We start from the raw sequence: 25,384 nt of genomic DNA, 5'->3' as shown, positions 1-25,384 counted from the left end.
TCACAAAGATTTTAGCTTGATCCAAATTGTGCGTTCACATACATGTGTACACATCTCAAGGTACTGTATGAATCCCTATAACCCAAGACTGGAATGCATAGACCATGTGTTTTTTTCTTGTTGCAAATGTCCTCTTCTAGTTTGTTTCTGAGAAAATAATCTTTAAGAGCCTCTCTTACGGTCCAGGTTTAGACCTTGTGTAATAAGTCGCTTCAGTCGTGTCTGACTCTTTGTGACCCCATGGACTGTAGCCCACCAGGCTTCTCTATTCATGAGGATTCTCCAGGCAAGAATACTGGAGTGGGTTGCCTTGCACTTCTCCAAGGTTTAGACCTTATCAGGTAGATTTTTTTCTCTGGGCTTTAGTGACACTACTTTGGGAAATAACAGGAAAAATCCATGTCTGAAAGTGAGCTACTCCAGAGGAGTAGGGTTCAGAATGAAATGTGATCTCATGGAATGTGATTACCTAAGTAGCTATGCTTCAGTATTTTTTGTTTTCGGATTAGCACCCACCAATCAAGTGGTTGCATATCTCAGAAAACTTCAGAATTTATAATTTTAGAAATCTGAAATAGAGTTTGCAATGTGATCTCAGTGGCTGGGTCACTTCTCCTTGTAAAGCTTTTTTATCTGATCATAAAACAAATAGCCTACTTCTTCAAGGCATATTAGTGCCATGAAATCATGCTCCTACTTTGCCCTCTTTCATCATATCAGCAGGAGCTTAGAGTCTGGTGTAAGAGAAGGCATGACATGACAGAGAGTTAATTTTTGCCAGTGCCCTTCTGGCCTTCACTGCAAGAGATGATTATTCAGTTTTTTTTTTTTTTTTTTTTTCCCCTCCTGGGCATTTAAGTAGAGTTTTGATGGTGCTTCTTACCTTATTATTGGGTCTGACTGTCTTACAGTGAGTCTGAGGTCTTTGGGATCATGGTCTCAGAGTTCCTGACCTTTGCTGCATCCTAAAGTTCTAGTTTGGAGACTGTGAGAATCTTGGTGAAGGAAAAAGAAGTATGCATCACCATGAATTTGTTTTTGTGAGATTTCAGAACAAAATGTTGCTTTCTGAGAAAGTGCCAAGTGCCACGTGGCCTCGAGGAGTGGCTCTCAGCCTAGCGTTCTGAGAACAGGGCTCTGCCCTTGAGATCTCAGGTGGTTGAAATGCTGCCTTGTGCCCAACCCCACCTGCTTTGGCACATCTCCAAGGGTTTCACTCCCTGCTTCTTGGGGCCTTAGTAAGAAGCAAAAAGATTCAACCAGCAAAGCAAAGGCCTGGGAGACACTGCCATCTGCTCTGATGGTTGCACCTGATAGCATTTCTCATAGCTTTTAGTTTAATTTTTTGTTTGCTTTTGCAAGGGGACTAGTTATGGGACCCAGGTGAAGCCCTTCCGCAGAACTGTCGTGAAGAGCAGAGGTGGCAAATGACAGGCTATGACTGGGGACTGACTTTGGGAAAGGCTGGAGTTTTGAAATGAGAGCCAAAGAAGTTTCCACCTTCTAGCCCACAGGTGAAGTTACTGAAAAGAAATCGCCACCATGTCTGCACATTTCTGGTGTGTGTGCTCCTACTCTGGAGAGTAATCTAACTCATCGTTTGCAATCAGGGCCTCTGAGTTCTGTTTGTGTTTGCTTTTGCTCTTCGCCTTGCTACTCGTCCGGGTGTTGGACTGCGTATCTGACATCTGCTGGTAATAGAAGCCTTTGTCCTCCGCCGGCCCGCCCCAGTTCTCCTGGCTCTCGCCCTCAGTGGCATAGGAGAAGCCCTCCTCCACTGAGAAGGGGTCGTCCACGTCATAGCGCTGGTACGTGCTCTGGTGCAGGGCTTCTTCTCGGGCGCTGATTTCTAGGGTGCTATTCCAGATGCCGTATCCAAAATAGATGAGCATACCTGCAGTGGGGGTGGGGTGAGTGGGGGGAAGCACAGGTGAATAAGCTTTTGTTTGGGGATCCACGCGCCGAGCAGGGGGCTTACTCTCAACGATGAGAGCAGGCCTGGTGGTGGATGTGTTTTCTTTGGTCTGCACAGCGTTTTGAAAAGACTCGACTTAGATGCCATTTAAAAATGGTAGATCTTTAAGCAACCCATGCTTAGAGCAGAAGGACTGATAATGCTGTACCCACATTCCTACATGGAAACTTCTGGCTGGAGGTGAGAACTGGGATATCTTCAGTTAGGATATGGCACACTTGAGGTCACCTCAGTCCCCACTACCCTGTTGACGTCTAGCTCACTATACTCGTGTAGGTGCCAGCCAGGAATTTGCCTTTTCTTTTCTGGTTTAAATAGTTACGGATCACCCACAGTGTACTCCCAGCCTTCTAGCATTTTACGATCCCAGATTTCCATTTATGGGCTCATTGTTTTATTTCACCACATGTGTGAGTGCTAAGTTGCTTCGGTCATGTCTGACTTTGCAACTCTATGGACTATATAACCCACCAGGTCCCTCTGTCCATGGGATTGTCCAGGCAGGAATACTGGGGTAGATTGCCATTCCCTTCTCCAGATGATCTCCTCAGCCCAGGATCGAACCCACGTCTCTTCTCTCTCCTACACTGGCGAGCGGGTTCTTTACCACTAGTGCCACCTGGGAAGCCCCATTTTACCATGTAGCAACATGCATATATGTGATGTACTTTGCCCCTTTTCACTCACCAGAGTCATCATACCTTACTGTCACTCAGCTGTCCACTTTCGTTTGTGGACTCTCAGTGCCTGTGGACTCTCATGCCACTGTTACGACCTTAGAGTACCTGTTGTGTGATTATCTGTACAGGGTGGTTCTAGTTTATAGACTGTGGAAAACTGGCACTTAATGTTTGTTGAAGGGATGAATGAGAACTCCCAATGAGCATGAAATGTTCAGTGCAACCTCCTTTTGATGTCATTCCAAGCAAAGGAAGGAAGCCTCCCTTCCTAGTTAACCTGTAGCATTATATGGGCTAATGTCTCATTTCTATAAGAATTTTTAGGAAAAAAATATGTGAAAATAGTTTGAGAAAAGCCCATGGAGGCCCAGGGCCTGGAGTGCTGAGAACCATAGCGTTGGAGGCCAAGGGGCATGATGGTTAAGAAGGTGAGGTCTGAGTACAAACCCTGCCTCCATCACTGTGTAACCCTGGACCAGCTACTGGGCCTCATTGTGCCTCAGCTTTCTCTTGTATGAAATCTCGAGAGTACTGTACCAATACAGGGGGCTGCTATGAGGAGGAAACGACATAAGCAGTGATTCTCAACCCTGGCTGCACCTGGCGGGTCACCTGGGGAGTTCCTGCACAATCCTGATACCTCATCCCTTGGAGATTCTGATTTAATTGGTCTTCATTGTGACTCAGGTGTAGGTGGTTTTAGAGCTTCACAGGTGATTCCAGTGGTCAGCCAAAGCTGAGAACCCCTGAGATACGGAACCTTAAAGCTCCTGAGGCAGGAATTCCCTTGCAGTCCAATAGTCAGGATTTACCATTTCATCGCCCTGGGCCCAGTTCAATCCCTGGTTGGGGAACTAAGATCCCGCCAGCCTCACAGCTTGGCGAAAAAACAACATTGCGGGTTGGAGCTTCAATATGAATTTGGGAGGGACACAATTCAGTCCATAATATTAATATAGACTAACAAAGGAGATAAGATGGATTCATAAAATACCACTGCAAGCCTTGTGACGTGGCCAAAAAAACCCCAAAACTCCTGATGTGTGTGCTCCACTGCCCACCTTGGCCGTTTGGTGGCCTGGCCACTGCCGTCCCCTCGGTTTTGCAGCTCCTTCCAGGTACCAACACATTTTTCTGGGTGGCACTAGTGTCTCTGACTTTGCTAACCCTGCGGGCATCTGCTGGGCTGTTTGCTTAGAACCACAAGGTAAAGCCTGCTTTCCGCTCTGGTCCCCGAGGTATTCTGCTTCCTTTTGAATTTGAAGTGTGTCTTTTTAAGCTTGGATTTCTCCCTCCTTGTCTCAAATGACTCTCCCTGCCACTACCACTCCCTCCCCCCCTCATTTTCCTGTGAAATCAACTTTCCAGGAGCCAAAGTAAGCAGACATTTATAGTCCTAATTGGTAATAAATCCTGGAGTTAATCATTGGCAGATGTGGCTGTTCTCAAATAGCAATTTCATTTTTTCTGAGCATGGATCTTACTCTTTCTTTCTGGTGCTGGGGGTGGGGTGGGCATGGGGGATAGTTCTTATTGTGGAGAACAAGGCACCAAATCGAGGCCTCTTTTAAAAGGGCTACCAGTTTGCTGCTTGGAGAATACCTGTTGGAAGCACATTTGAAATGAGAGAGTAAATTTCAGGAGACTGAGTTTATTGTCAGGCACACACCTCCTTTTGCCCAGTTTTTCTTTCTTGCTATCTTTTTTCCTAGACATCCAAGTAGGTGGCAGAGCTTGCCTCCCCTGTCTGCTTGGTATCTGTTATGTCAGTTCTTTCCTTTTTGATCCCGTTCTCAGATCCTGTTTGTAAGTGTGTTGTTTCCCTACTAAACTTAATAAAATTTTTTCTTTTCCCCTTGCCCCTGGCTTCTCTTCTCTGTACTACAGAGGTCATCAAGCACTGGTTTGACATCTATTCTGACAGACCTTCCCCTAACCCTACCAAGTATTGGGGTGTTTTGTCTGATAGACTGTGAAGTGAAAGTGTGAAAGTGTCAGTCGTTCAGTTGTGTCCGACTCTTTGTGACTCCATAGACTGTAGCCCGCCAGGCTCCTCAGTCCACGGAATTCTCCAGGCAAGAATACTGGAGTGGGTAGCCAGTCCTTTCTCCAGGGGATCTTCCTGACCCAGGGATTGAACTTGCATCTCCTGCATTGCAGGTGGACTTTTACTGTCTGAACCCCCAGGGAAGCCCATCAGATAGATTGGTTTATGATAGTTCTCCAAGAACTTTGGTGTGATTCTTTATAGAATCATAGATATTTAGAGCTAGGAAAGAGTCTGTGTCCTTGATCTGTTCGAATACCTTCGTTTTATAGATGGAGAAATGGAGACTGGGAAAGACTGAGTCACTTGCCTGGGCATGTGAGGGGCAGCACCAGCAGTCCATGAGAGAGGAGGCTCTAGCTTATCCAGCCCTTCACATCTCCTCCCTCACTGGGTTAGAGACTGCCTGGCACAGAAATAGTCAGTGCGAGCTTAGGTTTTGTTTGGGAGTGGTTGGGCTTGGAAGGAACATGAGTATGTATGTGTGTGTGTGTGTGTGTGTGAGTACTCAAATGTGTCAACTATGATTACTTTGGGAAAGCAACCCATGGAAACATCCCTAAATATTTATGGGCCTTTTAATGTTTGCTCTGAGCCCCCTACAGTTTCTAAGGTGTGTCACTCTGTCTTCAAAAGTACATTTCAAATATGAGGACTGTGCACCCAGAAGCGACTGTGTGCATTGGCCTGACAGCTTGCATAGACAGCTTGGGCACATGTGCTCTCCTAGGGGTTGGTGTTCTGTCTGCCTTTATCCTTCTTGCGGGCCCCTGAGTCAGTTCAGGAAAAGTGGTGTGAGGCAGGGAAAGACTGGAGAAAAGGAAGAATGGAGAAGGACAAAGAAACAGAGGGGAACAAATGAAAGGGGAGCAGAGAGAGAGAAAGAGAGAGAGGGCGGGAGGAGAGAAACATGTATTACCATCTGTCACACATAAACAAGGGCTTTGTGTTGGAGGAGTAAACAGAGCTGCTAAAAGCCTCCTGTGTAGAAGCAGGGTGTTTTGTTTCTGCTCCTTTTTTCAGTTGGCTTAGAGAATGAAGCATGAGGTAGTTTCTGAAAAATCTGTGGGGATTCTGGGAATCCTGAACCATCTAGACAGCACTTCACCCAGCGCCCCTGGGTGCTGAGGTCCTACAGTGGTGCGGCCTTTCTCCCAAGGAACTAAAAATACACTACAAGTGTTATCTTGTTTAGATTCCTCGTGAGAATGGGGTGTGTGTGTATAGGTTATGATTATGGCATTTCACAGAAGACTGTGGCACAAGACCAAATACAGGGTTTTCTATAGCTGCATAGTCAGTGTTTAGACTGTGCAGACGGCAGTTCCTTCCAGGTCCTTCCATGTCCGGATCCTGGCTGCTTCCAATTGTTATTTCTCCCACCTACCAGGGGGTGGTTGGGAGGTATACACTAATTGGAAATGATTTTGCTGAACTTTACTGCTTATAACATTTATTATCTTCTTATTTGGCTGTGCCGGGTCTTAGTTGTGGCATGCGGGATCTTAACAGCTGCAGCAGGCGGACTCTAGTTCCCTGACCAGGGACTGAACTGGTTCCTTTGCCTGGAGAGCGCAGAGTCTTAGCCACTGGACTGCGAGGGGAGTCCCTGAACTTTACTTTTGAAGAATTTGAAACATACAGAAATGGAGAGAACAGTATAAAAAGGCCCATGTATTCATCACTAGCTTTTCCCCTCCTGACACCCGCTCACCTACCCCTTTCTCTTTAGATTACTTTGAAACAAATTCCTTCCATCCTGTTTTCTCTGTAAATGCTTTAGCAGGTATCTATAAAATAGACTCCTCTAAAAAACTTAACTTTGTCCCATTATCACGTCTAAAAATGAATAATTCCTTAATATCATCTGATATCCAGAAACATCAAAATTTTCCTGAATTATTTGTTTGGATAGACTCTTCACTTTTTAAAGCTATACACTTATTCCAATGATGCTGTCTTTGCTTGAAATAGGTTTTGGGTCCTATTATTCAGGTTGTCAGTGGGATTGGGTTTATTCTTTTGTAAATCCTTGTGGATGGCAAAGTTTTATCTTTTGACAGTGGATTAGCTTCTAGGACAAGCCAGAAGTCATTTGGAATAAAGTCTCAAGACTAAGGTGGCTAATTGATAAGTAATATTATTTATTCTATTTGTGGATTTAATTCTCCAGTTCCATAAAAACGTAGATCCACTGCTTTGTAGGTATCTATCTGATATCTGAATAAATGAAAGGCAGGTGAAAAATCAGAAGGCAGCCAGCTTTTGTGCTGCAGAGGGTCTTGGAGGCCCCCTGCTAGGCTGGAGTTATTTTTTATGTGATGGATTGTAGATGGGGCATTCAAGGCAGCAACTAGTTGGCAGAAGGCACAGAAGTGTTCCAATATTTTCACAGCAAACATGGCTGTACTGGGCACCCAGTAATGGCAATGAGTCCCATGGGAAGCTGTTTATATGGAAGGTAAATGTTCAGAGGGAGGCTCTGGCTTCTTTTCCAGACAGTTCTGTGCCTGTGAGAGGTTCGGGCTGGACGAGGTGAAGGATCATGCCTTCAGCCATTGAATGGGCTTTCTTTATGTAACAGGACACCTTGTGATTGGAAAGCCCTTTATACAAACCTACTTTCTTGCACATCATCCCAGAGGAGTTAAGACCTGGACAATATGCAGGGATTGAAATGGCATCAGAACTCACATCTCTTGAGTCTGCATGGAGGGCTGCCTATTGGGGGCCTACAGGAAGGTTTGGGATGCTAAGTTGCTTTCACAAGCCTGGGGCATCTCAGTATCAGCTGGCAAAACATCTATTTATTCCACTTGTCTTGGCCCTGTGCAAAGCCCTGTGTCATCCTGTGCAAACTAAACACATGACCTCAAACCTACAAATGAGACGGGTAAGGGATCCTCTGGATCATGTGGGAGAAATCCTAGGACAAAAACTCAGCCCTGAAAAGAGACTAGGTGACCCAGAGCTAGACAGATTTCCAACCTGGCAGGTTCTAGCTCAGGTCACGAAGCAGGTTCCTGCTCTCTAGAGTCCCCCAGGAGCTTCCTGTGCCCTGCACGTGGCTCCACACTCGGTGCCAGAGGGGGTGGGCCACCTGACCGCAGGCTGGGTGGAGCTGTCTCTTTCTGGGGCGCCCCGTCAGGCAGGAAGCCCTGCCTGCTGCAGATAACTGAGGCACTTTGTTATGCCCAGAGGCTTTTTAATTTTTTCTAGTCTGGGATCAACTTTCCAAAACAGACACTTGCTGGTGCAGGAATGAAGATAGTACTGAGAAGGTGTCCTCCCATCCAGCACAGTCCCCACCAACTCCCACTTTGCTGGTTATTTTTTAAATACCCACAAGCCCTGTTGATTCTAACAACAGTTGGGTTTGTTTAATATGGTGTGGCCAGGAAGAGCAAGGCTCAGGACGAAGTGGGGACCAGAGGAGCTTCAATTCCGGGCCCGCAGTTGATCTAACATAATGTCACATTCTTTATGCTTCAGTTTCCCAGCTGCAAAATGGAGCTGGGGGCCCTTATTTTATTCGAGGAGTATAATGGCTATGAGACCAAAGGCAGCCTTCTTAAAGAACATTAAAAACTCCAGCAGTTCCACTTCTTAACTTAGCAGAAACTCAACCAAAGCACAAACCCTGTGTCCATTGAAATCATGTGTGAGAATGTCCGCAGCAGCTGCCATGCTGAATGCCCATGGATCCAAGAATGGGTAAATACGTTGTGGTATATCAACACTGTGGGGTGCTAGACAGCAAGGAGAACGAACAAGCTAAAACTGCAAGCACAGGGTTAGGATGACCTCACACCTGTACTGCTGAGGGAGAGGAGCCCATCGCTCACTCACAGCACTGCCTGTTTTGGGGGAACTGCACACACCTGTTCCAGGGCCTTCCACTGCGTGGTCTCCTGGCCCTCCAGTCTCAGCTGCCCCCTCCTCCCCAGGTGTCTCCCTGGCCAGCCCAGCACCTCCACCAGCAGGCAGCCTCAGCAGCTACAGGCTTTACCTGCTCCCTCCCTCCCTCTTGGAATCAGCTTGGCTTTGTTGCCATCCTCATCCTGGCCTCTGTGATTTTTCTTTCTCTTCTGAGCATAATTTTGATGGTGAAGCTGACAGTTTTCCCACTTCCTACAAGGAGAATTTCGAACTGATTTATGGGACATATCATTTGGAGTTTTTTCAGTCCCTCTGAGGAAAACCAGGTGGCGCTGGTAGTAAAGAAGCCGCTGGCCAATACAGGAGACTAAGAAATGCAGGTTCCATCCCCGGTTGGGAAGCTCCCCTGGAGGAGGGCCCAGCACCCAGGAATTTGTGTACCTTGGTGCCCTCTCAAGGTTGAAGTCATGGCCCCCTTCTCTCCCTTCTCGTCCCGTCATCACAATGGCTGCTTTGAGTCAGTTTCCAGGAGGATTTCAGATGAGAGCTCAGGCGAAAACCGTGAAGTGTGTCTTCTCTTTGGGATGTTGATGGTTTAGTCCAGGATTTATGAGGTCCGTTGCCCAAAGCACACGTCCCGTCTGTTCTCTAAAGCTGTGTGTGTGCTAAGCTGCTTCAGTTGTGGCCAGCTCTCTGCACCCCTATGGGCTGTGGCCTGCCAGGATCCTCGGTCTGTGGGATTCTCTAGGCAAGAATGCTGGAGGGGTGCTGGGCCCTCCTCCAGGGGAGCTTCCCAACCGGGGATGGAACCTGCATTTCTTAGTCTCCTGTATTGGCCAGCGGCTTCTTTACTACCAGCGCCACCTGGTTTTCCTGAGGGACTGAAAAAACTCCAGATGAAATCTTGACAACATCTAGAGTAAGGGTTATGGTCATGGGGTCACAAAGAGTCAGACATGACTGGAGCAACTTGGCATGCAGGGTAAGGGTACCTGTGAGCTGGTCTAACGGATGGTTAATCTACAATAAAGGCCCACAGGGACCAGTAGACCTGACACGTGCCTGGAGAATACCATCATACAGTGTTCTTACTGGTCCCTGCTGGTTTCTGGGACTCTGCCCAACTCCTTGAGGTATTCTTTTACAAAACTGCATCATTTAAGAGAAAAGGTAAATGAAGGCTGGCTTTGTGTTCATTTTGTTGGGGATTATTAAACTTTTGCTATGTGTGTTATTTCTCTTGTCGGAAGGAAAAGAAACAAGTGCTGGGTATCTATTAAGAACTGCTTCATTTCTCGCTATGAGTTGGGCTCTTCCTAAGGACAAAAACTTAGCTAAACATTGTTACAAAAATGCTGTAATGAAGATTCATTTAGAGAAATTTGGGTAAAAATGTGTTTGAGAAGATTATCAAGTTATGACTCAGCCCAACCATGTAAATCTTTTTAAAAAGTAGTGGATGTTTCATAATAAGCTCCATTTAGAAATCTCTCTACTGTTCTCCTTGGGAAACTTATATTATGAATAGAGAGATGAAGAAGAAAAATCTGACATTTTGGAGACTCAGATGTTTAGAGATGGGAAATTTATTCTATAAGATAGTTAAAGATTTTATAAGCCAATTTGGGGTTGTGGGATGGATATATTTTATATAGCAAAAACCAGGGAATTTTGTAATTAAATTATCTGCCTACCTGCTAATTATTGTCTTATTCTTCTCTCTAGATCAGTGTATCTCATATTTGAGCACACAGCAGAATTACCTGGTGGACTTGTTAAAATCTACATTGCCCTCAGAGATTCTGATTCTATCTGTAGGTCTGGGCTGGAGTCTAAAATTGCATTTTTCACTAGTTTCCACGTAATACTGATGTGGCAGGTCTGGGATCTTACTTTGAGAACCACTGTTCTAGATCATTGTAAACCTGACTACATGACAGAATTACCCAGGGAAGCTTTAAAAATACCGTGGTTGGCCGTACCAGATCAATTGAATCAGAACATCTCTGTGGGGAGATCCTGGGCGTAGAATGTTTCAGAAGCAACTCACATGATTCTGTTGTGTAGTCTGAGTTGAGAATCTTTGTTCTGGGCGAAACTTATCTATGAGCCTTCAGAGATAATGATACCAAAGCAGTTAGTAGCCAGCAGCTGGGTGCTTCTTAAACTACAGGCTCCAGTGTCCTCTGTCTGGCCCGCTCAGGCTGCAGGGTGGCACCCTCCCATGCCAGGGAGTATCAGTTTCTGGAGCCAGCTTGAAGTTTGTGTTATCAGCAAGATTACAAAAGGTTCTCTGGGAACTTTCTTCTGCCTGATAATTGGGAAGGCAGCCTGAGTCAGAACAGGTTCACGTTGTACTTTCGCATGTGACAGCTAGTCTGGGAGACAATGAATCATTTCAGCTTTTTAAAAGAAAGGCAGGAAAGAAAAAGCTCTTACTGCTTTCCCTGCTGTTTTCTTGTTTAAGCCCCAAACTGCAACCAGATCAAGTCTAGCAGAATTATCTGCATTTTTACACATGAGTAAACTGAGGCCCAAAGGAATTAAATGAATTTCCCAAGGTCACAAGGAAGTGGCAGAGTTTTGATTTGAACTTGGGGCTGTCTGACTCCAAAGGCAATAGGCCATTGCATCACTTTGGCAAAATTCCTCTGGTTTTCCAGAAACACAGATACTATGCAGGACTGACTACATAATTTATAGGTCCCAGTGCAAAATGAAACCATGGAGCCTCTTGTTAAAACATTGTTAAGAATGCAAGAAGACAGCACCAGAGCATTAAACCAAGCACGAGGCCCTGTGTGACTGCACAGATCATCCACCCGTGAAGCCAGCCCTGCGTTAATCTGCACAGACTACATCTCAAACATTCTGGGCAGATACGAAGGTCTGCTCAGAAGCACTGTGGTGGGGAGGTAGGAGGCCCCCACTGAGCATGGAGATTCTGGATTGTGGTAGCTCTGTGAGTAGTTTCCTGTTATTCTTGCTGACCTTGAGCATGTTATTGAACCTTTTGGAAGTTCAGTTTACTTATCTGTATAGTTAAGAGAGGGAGAAGTGGAGAGTGTTTCAATGTTTCTCAAACTTTATTTACATTTTATTTATATACTACATTTTTAATGTAGTGACTATGATTGTGGACTCTGGAATTATACCACCTGAGTTCTAATTTGGCTTTGCTATATTCTAACTATGTGACCTAAGTCAAGTGCGTTAGTTTCCTCATCTGTAAAATGGATCTGGTTGTGTGGATTAAATAAGTTAATATAAGTGAAGCCTTTGGAATGATGGCTGATATGTGGTAAGTGCCATATAAGTGTTATTTATCGCTTTGAATCATATGGCTTAAGTACTCATGTTTTTTCTTCTGTTTAACTCACTTTTGAAATTTAAAAATAATTGGGCTTTCCTGGTGGTACCACGGATGAGAGTCTGCCTGCCAGTGCAGGGGACACGGGTTTGATCCCTGGTCTGGGAAGATCCTACATGCCTTGGAGCAACTAGGCCTGTGTGCCACATCTACTGAGTCCTTGTGCTGCAAATACTGAACCCTCATGCACAGCTACTGAAGCCTGTGCGCCTGGGGCCTGTGCTCCAACAAAAGAAGCCAAAAGAAGCCACCGCAATGAGAAGCCCAAGCACTGAAATTAGAGCATAGCTTCTGCTCGCAGCAACTAGAGAAAGCTTGAGCGCAACAATGAAGACCCAGCACAGTCAAAATTAAAATAAATGAATTATTAAAAAGCAATGATTTGAGTATATCTGTTTGTGTAGTGTTTGTGAAAGTGAGTAATAACCATACAATATTTTGAAAAGTTCATATGCTCTCTAAAATCAGTCCAAATATTAACAGTGGAATGGTTACCACACTGTGGGTAACACTGTACTAGATATTGAAGGCTATATCTAGCTTGGATAGTCCAGGAAAAGGTGAATAAATTCTGGGGTATTTGTGTCTGTGCCTTTATTCATTTGACGAACATATGACTCTAATATTTCTACACACTTTAGTCATTTCTACCCATAGTATCATCTTTGCATTGGTTTGCTTCTTGTTCCAGTGGCAAAATGTTTAAACAGAAGTGAGAGATTGTGAATAAATCATTTAAATGCTTAGAACTTTGACAAGTCAGCGGGGTCCTTTCAAGAGATCCCTTAAAGTCTAACAAGGGATGAGGCTTAGGTAATGGAAAATTGGTACAAAATGCCGACAGGAAGGGGCAGGATGGCCTTCAGAGGTGAGGAATCTTCTGGGAGACACATGCTCTTGCCTTTGATTACTGTGTTCCGCCCCCCACTTCCCTCTGTCTAAAACCTATCTTGTCGTCCAGTTCAAATTCTGCCTCCTTAAAGTCCTTCCCAACTATTCTGAGTGAAAGATTCCTTTTTCTTATCTGAAGAGTGCTTTATAATCACAGATAGGTATTGAGCATGAACAACAATATGGTTTGGGAACAGAAGTCACCACGTTGAACACCTATATTCCTCATCTCAAGGAGTGGTTGGGCTACGACTCCACGAGTCTTTTTGTTGCCTTGCCCAGGCTGGTTGATTCACACGTATTTATTTTGCCTCCCTTATTCTTTACTTTCCTATTCCTCAAAGCACCTAAGGACCTTCCTTAGCTAAGTATTTGTTGCCAGAGATGCCAGGGTTACCGAATTATATAGGAAATACAAAAATAATAAATAAGGAATCTTAAAATGAGCATTCACTTAAACATATCTCTTAAGTTATCATGAGCCCCTATCCCCAGCCATTTCATCAGTAATGGTCGAATATGTTAAACAGGTAATGTGAATATAATATAAACTGATTCCAAAGGAAAATTAGAAATCTTTGGGACGATACAGGACTGCCTGAAGGCAGTGAAAGTGAGTTTAGAGAGAGCAATGGTAATTCACTTAAAGCTGTGGATGTTGAGAACCTGACAGAGCCTTATCAGTTATCAAGAGAAAAAGAGAAAATCAGCAAGGATGATGATGTGATAGGTATTTTCCAAGAAAATGATTGGAATATCAATGGATGAGGAAAGATCTTGGGAAAAAATGAAATGCTCAAATATTTTGTGAAAGTTGATAAAAAATGAGGACTATTCAATGGTGCCAGGATGTAATTTTTGTCAAAAAATTATGCCAAGAATGCATACTTAATTCATACTTTGCTTGTTTAAAAATGTGGCATGATTGCTATTTTAATTCTGTCCAACATAAGATAAATAAAATTCTTCATGATTTTTAGTTTTTAAGAATTCCAATCAACCTTTCCCACCCTCAATTTATATGTTATTTTTGTCCTTTTTAAAAAATGTGGATTCATTTAAAAATGTGGATCCACTTAAAATGAAATAAGTATCACTTTCTATGATACTAATTATCCACAAAAGAATATCCAGTAAGCTATTCAGTGAAGTGATGGATTGATCAGTATCATTCTTCAGAACGAACAACCAAGATCATAACAGGCAGAAAGGTCACACGTGGCTTTTTTGACTCTAAAGCAGAAAGCAAGGATCCATAGAACCAGCCAGAATTCTCTTGGCAAGGGGATGCCCAATCGGGCTAGGAGGCAACTTTGGGATAAGCCTGGTCAAGGCCTTAGGAGGGAACTTTCAAGGCTCCAGAGGAAGTTGCTTACCCACAAAGCACCAGACTGCAAACCGGATCCACGTGATGGTGGAGAGCTTTAGCATGAGATAGATGTTCACCAGCATGGCAAAGGCAGGCACAAAGGGGAGGCAGGGAGCCATGTAGGGCAGCTTCTTGGGGTTCTCTGGTTGCTGCAGGATCACAAACACCAGGGCGCTGATCAGCAGCACCATCAGAACGACTAGAAGGATGGCCCACCAGCTCTGCTCTGAGATGTAGTCGGAACCAAAGATGATGAAGGAGCAGAAGACGAACATAAGGATGAAGAGCAGGAGCACGCAGATGGTCACCGTGTGCCCTGTGGCGGCTGTGGGCCGGTCCATTTTGCCCGGAAGGCCCAGCTGGATCCTCATGGTGTAGTAACGGGGCCCAATCAGCTTCTTCAACTTGATGAGATAAATGTTTTCAGATTCATCAGCTTCTATGCCTGTGGTCATGTCCACAGTGCCGTAGTTTGGGTGGTTGACGTTGTAGGTTGACTTGTCTGATTTCCCTATGAGCATCTCATTGTCTCCCAAGGATGGCAGGTTTTTGGCCCCACATGTGTTGGTGGCTGGGCCAGAAAACTCTTCCCCTTCACTCACAGGAGAGCAGACTTCCTTCTCACAGTCAGCTAGAATGCCCTCCTTCTTCTTCGTGTGCTCCTCAGAAAGGAATTTGACAAAGCCGTCAATGTCACTCTCGGGCTGGTATCGAAGCAGCAAGACACAGACAGAGACCAAGGTGTAGGCAAGGAGGGTGCCGATGGACATCATCTCAATCAGGTCTCTCAAGCTGACTAATAGGGAGAGGAGAGCTGCCAGGAATCCTGAAACGATGCAGGCCACCACGGGGGTCTCTGTGTAGGAGCTCACGTGAGCCAGGAATCTGGAGGAGGGGCAAGCAGAGGGTTAACGGTGATTGATTCAACATGGTTTAACACCTCCTGGTCCTGCTCCTCCAGTTTACTTCTGGATTCACTGCTTTAAATACTGTTGCTGTTCCTACTCCAGGATCTAGTTTCTGAAATATAATTTAAACAGAATCTATTTTAATTCCTTGGGTATGAGGCAAACTGCTCTATTAAAGTGCCTACTTCAATTATATGATGTGGTGGGTTGATTGAATCTAGGAGGTTCTCAGGAATCTAAATTGAAGCCCAGACTTTGCTATGAAGAGGGGATAGTTGAAGTCGCATACCTGCCTGGTGGTCCTTTCCACCTGTGTTACCCAAAGTATGGTCCATAGATCAGCAGTGTTAGCAACACCTTGGAACTTGTTCGAGATGTGTATTTTCAGGTTTCACCTACTACGGCCCAACAAACTATACACTTTAAAAAACCTCTAGAGGATTCTGATTTTTGCCAAAGCCTGAGAAGCTTGCTCTACAATGAAAGTATAGGGATTTGGTTGCAAAATAGCACAGTCATTAAGAACATGTGCTTGTGGATGAAAGCTAAATCTGGCCAGTTACTCACTGGAGAAGATAGAGAAGACCATCAAAGGTGATTGAATGACAGGCGCTTGTTTAGCAGTTCCTTAGACTTAGGTAGGCTCCCACCTTCCAACTTCCTCTTCTCCTGGCCCTCATTCTTGCTGCTCTTCCAGTCCTCCCTTATTTCCGTGATTCACACAAGACTAGAAACTGCTCAGAGGCCTAGCATCTCTCGGTTTTCTTTGAGAGCAGAAAGACCTTTTGGATGTGTGAAGTTGTCACATCTCCACCACCATCAGCCTCCAGCTCCCCCAAGGTCTCAGCTCTGACCCAGTGGTGACCTCAGAGGGTATGCACAGGAACTGTTGCAGAAGGTGACAGCTGATGGCTAAGGTAAAGTTTCTGAGCTGGGTCCCTCTGAACTCCTGAGACCTCCTTGGCAGTTTGCTCCTTGTTTGGTGCACTTGAAGAATGCTTTACCTGCAAGTTCCTCACACAGGAGGCAAGAGGCACCAAGAGATGGGGCCACATCCCCTGTGTCATGGGCAGATAGGCTACTTCCTGGCCAGATTAGGGGACTGGAAGTGTCAGTGTCTTGATGTAGTTAAAAATCTGGTCGTTCTGGTCAAACAGTCCTGGGTTCAAATCCTGACCCCCTCCACCTAGCAACTGGGGGATTTGGGGCAAGTTTTATTTTTTTTTTTACCTGAGTTTTCATCTAGTACACTGTTCTGTTAAATAGAGTTATTGTGATGACTAAATGGGATCCCATATACCTGGGATACACACATGGTCAATAAATGGTGGTAGTCATTGCTGCTATTACTAGGTTCTGCTCAAAGGGTCTTATCCTCTCTTTGATTGTAACTTTGAACTTTTTTCAACTTCAGAGGGGCAGTTGTCAGGGCTCAACGTGAGGGCAAGCCTAAGACGCCCCTGGGATGGGTCCCTCCTTCTGGAGGCCACCCGTGTAGCATCTTGGCACCCACCATCTTTACGAAGGAGCAGCAGTGTCACATAAAAAGGGAGGGGCAGTGGGGGGAACGTACCAGTTTGTTGCTAGATTGAGGGACCCAGAGTCAAACTGAGGGGCTGTTTTAGGACCTAAATTATTTTCACTCAAACTATTTGCCAAGATATATGACAAGTTCCATGGTCCATGTGACAGGGAAGATGGGTGACAGTCTCCCTGGATAGTCATGGAAGAGTAAAATGAATGCCACGAGCATAGCCCTTACCTGAAGAGGAGCCCATCGCCGGCCATGGCATAGATGACCCTCGGCATCGGGAAGAGGGAGCCCAGCAAGCTGACCGTCAGTCCTGCAACGGACCCGATGGCCACGACGAACTTTGCCACATAGAACCCACGAGCCACAAACATCTCCATGAGAGGGGACTCCGTGTCAATGGCGTCATATGGCACCATCAGAGTTAGGATGACGCTCACCTGTTAAAACGAGATGAAGCGTGGTTGGAGGTAGAGGGATCAGTCCGTTGCATGGATGGGTGTCCCATAGCAGAGGAGAGACCTGGTCCTGCATGGGGGCCTGCATCTGCCACTTCCTGGTGTGTGCCTTTACTTTAGACCAGTCATCTGGCCTCTGGAGCCCTTGGTCTCAGGGTTTCCTCCCCACATGTGAATTCAGTGGACTGGACCAAGTCGTTCCTACTATCTCTCTGTGGTCCTTTCATATCTGAGGAATAAGTCTGCTGGTATTTCAGCTCCTGAAAGCGGAAGCTACATGGATAGTTCAGTGAAGAGCAGGTATTATCCGATGGCAGGAGCTGTAGCCAGAGGTCCTGGAGCCAGGGCCTGGCACTGACCATGAGGCACTGTGCCCTCATGGACAAGACTCATTTCTTCTGTACTTTCCGGGTCCTACAGGGTCTTTCCTACTTCTTACCCCAAAGACCAGAGATCAAAACTTGAAAGATAAATGTGTAGGGGATCCATAGCCGATTAACTGATGGGACTCGTATTTCCATTTCCTCCAGGCAGGCCAAGAAATAAATGATGGCATCAGAATGGAGTCCAGTTCCACTGTGGGCTAGAAGACCACTATGGCTTTGCTTAACCGGGACCTATTTCTCCTCACATGTCATAGATCTACCATGACGTCCCTCCCTTCATAATTGGCCCCAGGCAGTGGAGACGCCAGTCATAAGGCCAGGAGAACCCTGGGCTGTGAAGGCCAATCCTGGCATCATTGAGGGAGTTCAGAGCCTGAAAAGGAGAGAGTGGCTCATTTGTAGATTACTTTTTCGCCTATGTCTCAGGAACCAAGATCCCCCAGTGAAACAAAGTGGCCACTGGGGAGGCTGGCAAGAGGTGTGCCCACAGCCCCGCAGTGTGGCTCTTCTCCTGGCGGTAGAGTGTGCCTGGTGACAACACAACACCAAACTTGAGGCATGGTTAGGGCCCACACATTCTAGAAGGGAATCTGTCCCGGTGACATCATCACTTGCAACATCCTCTCTGGGCATGTGGTGGGGTAGACTGCAGGAGAGTGGGGTGGATTCTGACAGCAATTCTTGGTGGGTCTCCTGCCCATGTTGGATTAGGGCAGTATATGGTAGACTTTCTCTGTAGTCTATAAAGCACTATCCTAAGGAAGGAACTGTGATTAACTTTACTGTGTGTGCTACAAGGGTTGGCTCCTGGAGGAGGGGAAGCTATGAGGTGGTGGTACAGGAGGGGGAATACACAGCAGAGTGTCTCTGTTGCTCCCCCTCCTGCCCCTCCCCCCATGCTGTTCCTGAACGTTCTGTCTGCAGGGATAATCAGGGGTGGATAAGATAAGTTGCATGCGTGTTGGTTGCATAAGCTCTGTGCTCAGTCGTGTCTGACTCTTTGTGACCCCATGGACTGTAGCCCTCCGGGCTCCTCCATCTGTGGGATTTTCCCTGCAAGAATCCTGGAGTGGGTTGACAAGCCCTTCTCCAGGGACTCTTCTCCATCCAGGGATCCAACCTGAGTCTCCTGCTTTGGCAGGTGGGTTCTTTACCGCTAGCGCCGCCTGGGAAGCCGTGTGCGCAGGGGAAGCGATAACTGACCTATCCGGGAAGAGAAACGTTTTGGTGGGCACACCATATCCAGGGCTGCTCTCGTGCTTTCCTTTGGCTTCCAGGACAGTCCTGCTTTCTCCTTCCCCACTCTAGGGGAGCCTTGCCTCTTTGCTGCTGGGAAGCTCCCAGAAGACAGAAGAGCATTGAGGAGGGTGCACAGAGGCCCACAATGCCTCTGCTTGCTCGCACACCCGCCCGTTACTGCCAGCCTATGATCTGAACTCCTTGGACGGCAGCCCACTCCCTGCATGCTCCCCCCACCACCCCCACTCCCGGCACCGGATGCCGGGATGCCGAGAGCCTGTGCGTAGGGCGGAGCAGGGATGTGAGCCATGGCCCAAGTGAGGGCCTGGGGCTTCTGTGTCCAGCTTGGAACCCTGATTTTCTCCCTGTCATCAGCGGGTGGGGTGAGCTTGAGCCCATGTTAAAAGAGGGAGCATCATGAACATATGCGTACAAACACCACGAATGCACAAATGAAGGATTACTTCCTGACAGAAGGAAACCCAGTCCCAGAGCCACGTTTTAAGGTCAAATATGAAAAGTCCATGTGGAAGGTGCCATGATAAGCCTTTGTTACTTACAGATACATATGCTGTCAGGCAGATGACCAGGGAGGCGGTGATAGCATAAGGGATGGATGTGTTGGGATTCTTGGCTTCCTCTCCAGTGGTGGCGATGATGTCAAAGCCAATGAAAGCATAGAAACATGTGGCTGCTCCTTGCAGCACCTATAGAGATGAAGACATTTGAAATACTTAGAGAGTCAGTGGATCACCAGCGCCTGACACATGGTCCCCTTAATTGCCCGATGGTCAGCGGACATTACTGAGTGGTAGAAGGGGAAACATGGTGGAACTTGTGCTAAAGGCTTGAGTTCTTTTTTTATTTTTATTTTATTTTTATTTTTTTTAAGGCTTGAGTTCTGACTTCTACTACCTGTGTGACACTGGGAAATTTCTTCATGTATAAAATGAAGATAAGAAGAATTATGCCCAAATAAAAATTAGGTTCATTCAACACATTGAAATCATTTTTGGAAGTAAGTGGGCTTATAAGTAAATCAGTAAGTTGGCTAACCCTATGTCTTGGGGGAACTCATTAATTTATTTGTGCTTTATTTTCATTTAGTGGTTCTCAACCATAACCAGGGGCTGTGTGATAACCCCTAGGAAATGTTTGGAAATGTGGGGAGGTACTTGTGACTGACACAGAGACATGGAGTGCGTGCTTCTGGCATTTAGTAGGGGTCTCAGATGCGGTTGCACAAATTCTCCTGCTCAAATTACTACTAGTGACCCTGGTAGATCGTTTTCAGGGTATCTTCCGGATGTTAAATGATATAAAGGATTTTTAGATTTTTCAGGTAGACTCTTGTCTTCCATGGAAAGAAAGGGAGAGCTGATTTTGGGGGGTTTGAGCAGCCTAGTTGGGCTACATAGCCATGGAATGGATGAAGAGTGAGGCAGAGTGAAGCTGGGGAGGTGGTATCCAGTGACATCTGCTGGATGTCTGTCTGACAGGAGCCTATGGGATTCCAAAGATGGTTGTAATTTGATGGGTCAAGATGTCAGTGAAAATCCTCCATTGAGGAGCATGTAACTTTCTTCCAAAGAATTTTTCAAAGTTTAAATTCTGTTTTCCCATCTTAGCATTCTCATTACCAGCTGAAAGTAAGAAATGCTTGGGGATATCCTTTTAGGGGAAGATTAAAAAGATTTTTCTGGATTTTCTGTGTATGGGGTGAAGGCATTTGATACCATGTAAACTCTAGCTAGGAGTCCAGGAGTGTGGCTCATTGTAGACTGGGCCAGTTTTTCCTTTTTGTCCATATTTGGTTTATAAAGGATGAAATTCTAAAAATGTGCCAAGCAGATACCTGTTCCTCAATTTTCACTCTTACCTTTCTGACTGACTTCTCAAGAAGTAAAAGGCATAATACGAAGAACTAGAACCTACAAAGTACATCACAAAATGGAAGCTCGTCTCAAACTTTCAAAAGCAACATTTGCTCACCTGTAAAATGAGTTAGTCTCTAATCTAGTCTCTCCCACTAGGGCTCTAATGCTTCAGTTCTCTAACTGGGGGCTCTTATTCTGGGGTCCATGCAATTCAGGAGAGTCAGAGAATTTTGATGAGAAAAATAAATCTTTATTTTCCTTACCCTTGTATTGAATGTTATCATTTCTTTTGATTATGAGTATAGATAACAAACTAAGAGTATTGTGATATTTGTCACCAATCATATATTTTCCCAATCATATTAGTTGTTGCAGAGATCTTGAAATACACTTTGTGCTCATTGCTACTTCCAATTTATGTTAGTTATTAGACATAGATATTAATATTTAAAACACTAGTAAAGAAGCCCATGGTTATATCACAATCTAAAAATATTTTTGTAACTGTATTTCAATTTACAGTTGACCCTTGAACAACTTGAGGGTTAGGGATGCTGACCCCAGCACAGTTGAAAATTTGAGTATAACTTATACTGGCCCTCTGTGTCCATGGTTCCTTGTGTACTTGATTCCTCTGTGTCTGTGGTTTCATGTCCACGGATTCAGCTAACCACTCACTGATGTAGTACCATAGTATTTACTTTTGAAAAAAAAAATAAAAAAGTGTAACAGCCTGATTCAAACTGCTGTTGTTCATAGGTTAACTGTAATTGGTTTCTTTCAAACTTCTATGTAATTAGGTTATTCATTTATAAATACAGTTTATATACAATATAAATACAATCCCAAAGGAGTTCATCTGCTTCACCACACTGCCAAGGAGTCTACTGCACACACAAAAATCTAAGAATTCCTGATTTACTCTAGTAGAAAGAACTTGCATACAAGCAGTTGTCACCAGGGGGCTATTATCTGGGAGAGGAGATAACTCCCACTTTCACTCCAGCAGAGTCCTGCATTTCAGGGTGTGGAAAGTGTCTTGCCTCCAGACAAGGAGATCTCACCTCATGGTACACGGAGGTTCACAGGTTTGGAAAGGTACTTGTTTTCACTTGTCTAAAAAATGTTTCTGGTGGTCAAGGATGGATGGATGCTGGAATTTCAGGCTCACCAAGCTGCCCCAATCCAGGAAGGCCTTGATTTAAGACAGCTTCCAGAAAAACAGGTCCTGCTTTCTCTTCCTTTAACATCTTTCTTTCCATACACACACACACACACACACACACACACACCCCTCTTATAAATCATACAGTGACATTTTATGACAATCAGTCTGATGATGCAATCAATCCCACTTAGGACGTCCCAGGGCTACAGTGCCATATCCGTTTGGAGTGATCACTGCTGGATGGTCTTAGATACTGGAAGAGCTCCCTGCTGAGGATAGGAGGGTGGGAAGGTCCTAAGTAGGAATTCAGGGCCAAGCTACCCTGGAAAAACGTAAGAGACACGTGTACCCCAATGTTCATCGCAGCACTGTTTACAATAGCTAGGACATGGAAGCAACCTAGATGTCCAACCTAGATCAATGGATAAGAAAGCTATTGTGTACACTTACACAATAGAATATTACTCAGCTATTAAAAAGAATGCATTTGAATCAGTTCTAATGAGGTGGATGAAACTGGAGCCTATTATACAGAGTGAAGTAAGTCAGAAAGAAAAACACCAATACAGTATAATAACGCATACATATGGAATTTAGAAAGATGGTAATGATGACCCTATATGTGAGACAGCAAAAGAGACACAGAGGTAAAGAACAGAGTTTTGGACTCTGTGGGAGAAGGCAAGGGTGGGATGATTTGAGAGACTAGCAATGAAACATGTATATTACCATATGTGAAATAGATCGCCAGTCCAGGTTTGATGCATGAGACAGGGCACTTAGGGCCGGTGCACTGGGACAACCCTGAGGGATGGGATGGGGAGGGAGGTGGGGGGGGGGGATTTCAGGATGGGGGACACACATACACCCATGGCCGATTCATGTCAATGTATGGCAAAAACCAGTACAATATTGTAAAGTAATTAGCCTCCAATTAAATAAATTAATTTATCAAAAAAAAAAAAAAGGTGAGAGGTCTAAACCATGCCAAAAGAAGATTAACTGAGGACACAGGGAGGGCTAACTGAAAGAGAAGTCTCAGTGGGAGATGCCTCCAAGATACAGGTATCTTGGAGCAACACCTTCCAATTTTGAAGTATGAATCATATAGTTGTTGGAGAGGTGCACTGTAGGCTCCAGGGGGAATCTCAGAGCCGTGCGTATGGGTGGGATAGGACTTGGTTAGGAGTGCAGATTCTATAGCCTGTCAGTCTTTGATTGGTTCTGCCAAGAACTAGCTTGGTGACATAGAACAAGTTCCTAACCCCATCAGTTCAGTTCAGTTCAGTCGCTCAGTTGTGTCCGACTCTTTGCGACCCCATGAATCGCAGCACGCCAGGCCTCCCTGTCCATCACCAACTCCCGGAGTTCACTCAGATTCACGTCCATCGAGTCTGTGATGCCATCCAGCCATCTCATCCTCCGTCGTCCCCTTCTCCTCCTGCCCCCAATCCCTCCCAGCATCAGAGTCTTTTCCAATGAGTCAACTCTTCACATGAGGTGGCCGAAGTACTGGAGTTTCAGCTTTAGCATCATTCCTTCCAAAGAAATCCCAGGGCTGATCTCCTTCAGAATGGACTGGTTGGATCTCCTTGCAGTCCAAGGGACTCTCAAGAGTCTTCTCCAACACCACAGTTCAAAAGTATCAAGTCTTCGGTGCTCAGCCTTCTTCACAGTCCAGCTCTCACATCCATACATGACTACTGGAAAAACCATAGCCTTGACTAGATGGACCTTAGTCAGCAAAGTAATGTCTCTGCTTTTGAATATGCTATCTAGGTTGGTCATAACTTTTCTTCCAAGGAGTAAGCCTCTTTTAATTTCATGGCTGCAGTCACCATCTGCAGTGATTTTGGAGCCCAAAAAAACAAAGTCTGACACTGTTTCCACTGTTTCCCCATCTATTTCCCATGAAGTGATGGGACCAGATGCCATGATCTTAGTTTTCTGAATGTTGAGCTTTAAGCCAACTTTTTCACTCTCCTCTTTCACTTTCATCAAGAGGCTTTTTAGTTCCTCTTCACTTTCTGCCGTAGGGGCTTCATTTTCTTTATCACTTAAATGGAAATAAAAATAGTATTTAGCTCATTGGATTGCTACAAGGATTAAATGAGATAGTCCATCATGGTTGTAGAATATATGCTCAGTTACTCAGTCATGTCTGACTCTCTGTGTGGCCTCATGGAGTGTAGCCTGCCAGGCTCCTCTGTCCATGAGATTCTCCAGGCAAGAATACTGGAGTGGGTTGCCATTTCCTTCTCCAGGGGATCTTCCCAACCCAGGGATCAAACTCGAGTCTTTTGTATTTCCTGCTTTGGCAGGAGGATTCTTTACCACTAGCACCACCTGGGTAGGTGCTTAATAAATATTGCTCATATCAGTAGTATTTTTATTACTATTGTAAGTTTTTCTAGAACAGATGAAACCAAGAACACAAATTCCTCCTCTTCTTCCTCCTTATTTTTCTTCTAGAACTTGATGCATATTTTATTAACTGGTCCCATGAACCAGGAACTGTACTTGGTGATATGGATACAGTCATGTGCAAAAAGTATGACCTCCTGGGGTTAGGACCCTAGAGGCCACTGCAAGACCAGAAATGCTACCTTGACTGTGATGACAAATTGATCAAGATTAGCAAATACCTACATTTTTACAAAGCAGAGACATCATTTTACCAACAAAGGTCCATATAGTCAAAGCTATGGTTTTTCCAGTAGTCATGTATGTATGTGAGAGTTGGACTATAAAGAAAGCTGAGTGCTGAAGAATTGGTGGTTTTGAACTGTGGTACTGGAGATGACTCTTGAGAGTCCCTTGGACTGCAAGGATATCAAATCAGTCAATCCTAAAGGAAAGCAGTCCTGAATATTCATTGGAAGGACTGATGCTAAAGATGAAGCTCCAATACTTTCTTCACCTGATGTGAAGAACTGACTCATTGGAAAAGACCCTGATGCTGGGAAATATTGAAGGCAGGAGAAGAAGGGGATGAACCGAGGATGAAATGGTTGGATGGCATCACCAACTTGATGGACATGAGTTTGAGCAAGCTCCGGGAGTTGGTATGGACAGGAAAGCCTGGTGTTCTGCAGTCTGTGGGGTCACTGAGTCGGACACAGCTGAGCAACTGAACTGAACATTATTTGTAAAACACAGATGCTATTTCCCAAATGAGTGAAAGCATGAATGGCAATTACTGATAATGATTAGATACCAGAAAATTAACTATGGGAACTAGGTTAGTTGGGAAGAGAGAGAATAAGTTTGCAAAGAGAATGTCTGTTAGCCCCAATTTGCATATGTAGAATTAGAAAGCAGTTATGATTGAAGAAAGACTAAACAGATCAAAAGTAGGCCACCTGGAGGTTCTACTGTGATGGAAAGGCCATGAAATTTAACTCAGATGGTTCAAATGTAATGATTTCGATGAAGGGACTCTAGGGGTCAATGCTGAGAGGAAGTGAGGAAGAAATGCCCTGGCCTGTTCTCTTCTCCCCTTCTGATCTCCTGATTGATATCTCCCATTGGCTAAACCTAACAGGAAGCCACCAGTAGGGGGTCTTCTGGAGCACAGAACAGAGCAGGAGGAGTAGAGGGGTGATC

General features: G+C 45.1%; 1 protein-coding gene across 1 annotated transcript in view; it reads right to left on the bottom strand.

Moving 5' to 3' along the window:
• Positions 1 to 1,571: 1,571 nt before the first annotated feature.
• SLC7A14 (solute carrier family 7 member 14) overlaps positions 1,572 to 25,384 on the bottom strand; it is a 50,561-nt gene continuing 26,748 nt past the window's right edge. Inside the window, exons 4-7 of the mRNA XM_052644224.1 lie at positions 19,294 to 19,440; positions 16,882 to 17,090; positions 14,219 to 15,096; positions 1,572 to 1,894 (exon numbers count right to left, since the gene is read on the bottom strand). Coding sequence (XP_052500184.1) covers positions 1,572 to 1,894; positions 14,219 to 15,096; positions 16,882 to 17,090; positions 19,294 to 19,440 — 1,557 coding nt within the window. The remainder of the gene's footprint in view (positions 1,895 to 14,218; positions 15,097 to 16,881; positions 17,091 to 19,293; positions 19,441 to 25,384) is intronic.

The sequence above is a fragment of the Budorcas taxicolor genome, chromosome 1, assembly GCF_023091745.1.
Source record: "Budorcas taxicolor isolate Tak-1 chromosome 1, Takin1.1, whole genome shotgun sequence".
In the NCBI taxonomy this organism is placed as follows: domain Eukaryota; kingdom Metazoa; phylum Chordata; class Mammalia; order Artiodactyla; family Bovidae; genus Budorcas; species Budorcas taxicolor.
This window is presented reverse-complemented; position numbering and strand designations above follow the sequence as displayed.